We start from the raw sequence: 6000 nt of genomic DNA, 5'->3' as shown, positions 1-6000 counted from the left end.
TATGTATCTTTTTTAAACGATTTTAACTATAATGTACTAAATGAATTTATGATATTTTATGTTTAAACAGATGTAACATGACAATATAGTAAGAAAGTGATTTTTCTGCTATTGTGAAAGTAATTTTTGATATCCTGTACTCTCTATGGCAGTAATTCAGCCATTTCTTAGTTATTAATTATTAAATTGATTGGAAATACTTTAAATAGCATGTTCTACAAACATACATTGAAGTAATGTGTCCTATAAGATTCATATTTGTAATATAGATATTTTTATTGTCTTACTATATTACAAATAGTTACACAGTAAAACCTTTGTAAATCAGAATTCCACCTAACCAAATTTATTTAATTTCTGACATGTTTCCATTTTGAATGTGTTTCAGTTTTTTGTGTTTTATCTTTAAAATATTATAGATAAATGTCATAATATAGATTTTTAAAAATTTTTTTAATAATAAATCATTTTTACCTACTTAGAAACATTTTATTACTAGGTTTAATCCAAAGTGAATCACTTTGGATTAAACCTAAAGATTAAAACTAAAGATGTGAATATTCAAACACAAGAATTGAGAAATATTCATTCTAAAAAGTTTGTTTTTTCTGAGAACACATGAATATTGAATACATCTGTAATGCAATTTATTATGAGCTTGCATGACAATGAATAATACAGTTTGAGTACCAAAAACTGTGGTCTTGCTTGCTGTTAGAAATCCTAATTGCATTACAGTAATACAGAGACCAAGTGATTCTGTGATCTGACTTCTCAAGGAATTTTAATACTCTGCTTGATCTCTGTAATTATCAAAATGCTACTGTGTTACTGCTCATTCTTGAACACCATTACTAAACCTTTAATTCCTGTAACATAGCATTTAAAACAATTTTGAACTAATGCTTTCAATCTTACCCAAGGTCTGCTTCAGGTTTTTAAACAAATTGTATTCCAAAAACAGAATGCTTAGAATCAAACATTTTTTTAGATGCATTAAATTTTAAAAATTTGGAACATAAATCAAAATTAAACAAATGGTGGCATTTATGTGAATTCAATATATGGACCGTTTATTTTGAAAGTGGTGTAAGTCCATTTTCTGTTGTTTCGAAAAAATGAAAGGTTAATATATTTGTTGATTTAAAAATACAGGCAAATTATATGAGGTCTGGCATTGTTTCTATTGTTTTATCAACATTTAATTTAATTATATAGATTTGTTTTTGGCGAATTAGACTACGATAACACATATTTATGTGCTGTAAATGGACTTACACCACTTTCAAAATTAGACAATTGTAAAAATCGTTTAATTTCAATTTTGAAAAATCAAATATCGCTTAAAATATACTTCATTTTAATATAATTTTGTTTACAAATACGCATAACAACACATAACATTTTATTTTAGACGATAATTACATTGTCATAATTACAAGATACTGATAGATACTGATTACAAGAATTTACTTATTCTCTGCATGTGGTAGTGTTTCAAAATATGCATGATGCACCGGAGGTATATAGGGTAGTAGCTGCTTCATGTCTTTATATTTTTCGTACGTAATAGGTCTGGCATTTTGGTACAAAGGCTCCAGGGCTATTTTTTCAAAATTTAAAGGTCTTCCAGGACGTAGAGGTAATAAATTGATAATTTTAAATTCTGCGTCCTTCATCGGTGTTTTATAAAAAATGGTATATGGTGCACTTTTGAGAAACCTCAACCAACATATTTGCAACCAATTGACCTGTTCCCCATTAGTATTTTTTTTATCTGTTTTTTAATTGCATTTTGGAGATTTTTTGTTGAAATGAAATTCTCCCGTTTCATTTCATGTAAAATGAATTTATCCTGTTTTCTACATTGCGCTATTACATTATAGTAATCTTGTGGAGTGTACACAAAATTCATTTTTCTCAATGCCATTTCTATGATGCCAAAATCTGCATCGTTCGGAAGGTATGAATGCCCCGAGAGTAAAAATTTGTGGTCAATTATCTCAATGTTGTTTTTCGACTGGACAACCTTCAACCACATCAATGCCATTTGTAAATTTCGATTTTGCCCAGTACACATGTCACTGTAGGCAATAACATGGCTTTGGGTCGTTACATTTTCTAAGTGCTTCAAACAGCATGAAGCCACCTCTTGCGATCCCCTAGACGCAATGGTTTCGTCCCACACATACATATTAACGTTATTATTGTGTAAATTGTGAAAACCCTCGTTTAAGACGTACATATTTCGTTTGTAATATGCGATTGAGACAGACAATTTCGGGTATGGTAAGGCTTTTTGTAAATCAAAAGTGAAAGCAAAGTATTTATCAGGATTTCCCGATGCTAGAATTTTATCCTCTTGTAATGCTTTTCTTGATAATTCAGCATTTTGCAAGTGAATATCATGTCTTTCTACAAGAATCGTTTTTTCGTCGTCATCAGTTATAGTCTTAATTTTCATGTTTAGGAAATCGCATTTCGCACAGGTATCTTTACGTGGCAAATGGAAGCGTAACTTAAAATCTCGTTTAAAGATTTTCCTGTATGTCCATTCATTAACTGAGCTCAAGTTGTTTTCCTTGCATTTTTCCAAATATAAACTATACATTTTTCTTATATTTAATTCCGGATTTAAAAACATTCGTTCTGGATTTTGCGATCGTGTGTAATGACTTTCAAATGCCGGAAAGCTTTTTATGTGGTCTATCACTGTATTCGTCAGTAGCTCACTAGTTCTTCTGCAAGAGCCATCCATTTTTCCACGCATGTCATTCGGAATGTTCTCATGCGATTTTAGGATACGATCAATTCGTCCAGTAGATATTTGGAAAGTATTAATGAAACACTTCTTACATACTAAAATGTTTCCACCAGAAGTGACTAGGTAAAATTTATAAGCATATGCTCTTTTAGTGCCCGAATTATTTCTAGGCCGTCTTCTATTTACAGATTTTCGTTGAACACTACCATATAAAAATACATTTTGTTTATTAAAATCACCTATATTCCAGAACTTATCAAAAATTTCCATACGTTGTGCTTCATTAATACGTTCTATACATTTCTGCGAGCAATTACAATTTTTGGATTCAAATTGTTTTGCAGGAATGAATTTTCCTCTTTTTGTATAGTATTTTTGTCCATTATTTCGCTTAATTTTGTTTATTTGTTGCAAATATTTTTCTTTGTTTTGTTTCGCATAATCCAAGTTCTCAATAACAATATCTTCATCTGATGAAGATTCTACCTCTATAATTCTTCTTCTCTTTTTTCGATTCGTTAATTTATTCTTCTTAGCGGAATTATTTTCATCCTCTGAATCTAACATTATTCTTCTGTTTATATTCATGGGCTTTATGTCTGTGTAAATTTATTTATAATGAAATAAAATAAATATTTTCAATTGTTATAAGATAATAGCGGTTTACCATTTGTTCTTACCTATATCACTATCTGATGTTAATATGAACTTAGCCATTTTAACAGAAAAATAGAATAACTAACCTAAATTAGCAACTGTTGACACATAATATAAAATAAATGAAAAATAACAAATTACTGATCGGCATCCATCTGCTATGCTACCTACCTCTGTCAATTGGACTTACACCACTTTCATAATCGACGGTTATGCTAATTCATTTACCGACCGATTTTAAGTTGTACAAAACATGGGATTTTTTTGAGAAATTAAACACGAACTAATTATATATAAAAAGTTTACATTAAATTAAGCATGAATTACGTGATAGCTCATTTTTCTCAAAAATGGACTTACACCACTTTCAAAATAAACGGTCCATTCAACACTTTTCGATTATAGCCTAATTATTAATAAAAACAACATAAAAAGTTAAATTCATACCTGTCACATCTTCTGGAACGTGATATAAAAATACGGAGTGAAAGTTATGTTTTTCTCTGTATCCATCGATTGCCATCACCGCACCAAAGAAAAATATTTGATAAATATAGTCGAATAACACGGATATGGCGCTGTATATACTGAAGATACGAATATTTCTATAAGGAGTTATTACTCCTAAAATGAATGATATAAAATTGGTTAATGAGGTTATCGTTATGGAAATACAGACATCAGAAAAGGTTTCACTCATTCTTTGCTGGACGCTGTGTTTCTTATTCGTTCTTCTCCACGCAGCCAACAATACGAAAGAATCGTCCATCCCGATACCTTCAAAAACAAACTTAATTAAATTTTTTACTAAAATATATACAAAATTTCAGAATTCAACAATCAAAGTATAAAAATATAAACAAACTAATAGGAGACAGTTGATTATCATATAATTATCATATAGAAAATACACTAAATTACTCGTAAAAAAATAAATCAGCAACGAGTTACTCAACTTTCCTCGTAACATTTAAATTTTTGGCGAGGCCATCTGTTATTATATTTTATTTTAAAACTTTTTATATTTTTAACTATTATAAAATGGCAAAGTGCTTAACTTTAAGGGTAGGAATGAGTTTTATAAAAATTTGTAAATACTAATAATGTGTGAAATCATTAAGTTTGACCATACCGAAGATATACACGATCCCTATTACTTCCCACCCCTAGACCTTTAACTATCAAAGTTATTAAACTTTAATAGTTAATATCCTCGATCTTTGTAATAATCAAACCTCCCTGAGAAATTCCAGAAATTTTCGACAAAAAGCACGGGAGTTATTAAAGATTCAAACGGGGTGAACAAAATCATGCCTCCTCCTCACACATTCTTCTTCTTCTACTTCTACTTTATCTTAACGTTGTCCCACATATAAACGGTCTACTGTTCGGATCTTCGAATGCCACTTTGTTTGATCAAGTGCAGCCTCTGGGTTCAGGTGCAGAGCCCTTAGGTCTGCGTTGATAGCATCTTGCCATCGTTATTTCGGTCTTATGCATGGCCGTCGGCCGTTGACTTCTAGGTGGTAGACAATGTTGGCCACTGTATCCAAGGCTGATCATTGGATGTGGTCAAACCAGTGCAGGCGTCTCTTTCATTTTTGCCTTAATGGGCACGATGTCAAATTGCCGTGATGGGGTGTCCAATGACCAAGAATGCTAGGCATGAGCTTGCCCTTGCTCATAACCACAGGTGTGTTAATTGGCCTTGTGAACTTCATATCCTTCTTAATTAAGGATAGCGACATCTACAAAGCATTCAAAAAATTGATTCATAAGTATCACATACGCTCCGTCATTCATTAAGTTGGTCAAGTCTGTCATCAGGCACTATCTTTATTTGCTCCCTGCACTTTATTGTACTTTACAGTACATAAGTAGTAGTGGTTTGAGTAGCACTGATCACAAAATTAATTTTTCGAGTAAATTACTGTCGAATAAATTAAAATTACAAATAATTTTTCGAGTAATAGTTTTATTATCAATACTAGAATTAATTATTTTCTTGATGGATATTTGTCTTAATATTCGGGTACAATTTGAAATAATATAACACTGAAATTATTTTGAAAAGTTTTTAATTTTATGTTACAGTTTATTGAAGTGTTTCCACTTTTTCCTTCAGTTTATCTAAAGCAAGACATTTCCGCACGTAATAATTTAAAATGAAATTTTCAGGATATAAATTATTTTCAGATCAGAAATTTTTTGAGTAAATTAAGATTATAAATAATTATAATATTTAAGAAACTGTTCAATTCATTTAAGAAAATATTTTCATATTTAGAAAACTTTACAGTTCAATTCATTGCTTCATATAAAATTAATTTGCGATAATAATTTTAAATATAAATTCAATTATTAAAACCAATGGGATCGGTGGTAATATTAACACACTAAAAATAAAAAATTTTTAGTTAAAAAACAAGTAAAAATTATACTGTTTCTATTTCCGACTTCGAGGATTCTATGAGCCAAAACAAGACAAACAAGTAGCAAGGAACAATCATTATTTTATTAATTTTATCCATATGCATTTCGCCATCTAGGCCTCCTCAGTGGATACATCAGGATGTTAT

The 6000-nt window shown here is 30.2% G+C and overlaps 2 protein-coding genes across 2 annotated transcripts in view; both read right to left on the bottom strand.

Moving 5' to 3' along the window:
* LOC111613860 (patched domain-containing protein 3-like) overlaps nucleotides 1-6000 on the bottom strand; it is a 41918-nt gene that overhangs the window by 10936 nt on the left and 24982 nt on the right. The window contains exons 4-5 of the mRNA XM_023355212.1: nucleotides 3869-4198; nucleotides 1880-3363 (exon numbers count right to left, since the gene is read on the bottom strand). Of these exons, the coding sequence (XP_023210980.1) occupies nucleotides 1880-3363; nucleotides 3869-4198 (1814 nt within the window). The remainder of the gene's footprint in view (nucleotides 1-1879; nucleotides 3364-3868; nucleotides 4199-6000) is intronic.
* Nucleotides 1451-3496, bottom strand: LOC111613861. The gene has a single exon (XM_023355213.1). It carries the CDS (start codon nucleotides 3350-3352, stop codon nucleotides 1724-1726), a length of 1629 nt encoding a protein of 542 aa, XP_023210981.1. The 5' UTR covers nucleotides 3353-3496; the 3' UTR covers nucleotides 1451-1723.

Source organism: Centruroides sculpturatus, unplaced genomic scaffold (genome assembly GCF_000671375.1).
Source record: "Centruroides sculpturatus isolate CEXI.00-Female unplaced genomic scaffold, Cexi_2.0 scaffold1957, whole genome shotgun sequence".
NCBI classification, from domain to species: Eukaryota; Metazoa; Arthropoda; class Arachnida; order Scorpiones; family Buthidae; genus Centruroides; species Centruroides sculpturatus.
This window is presented reverse-complemented; position numbering and strand designations above follow the sequence as displayed.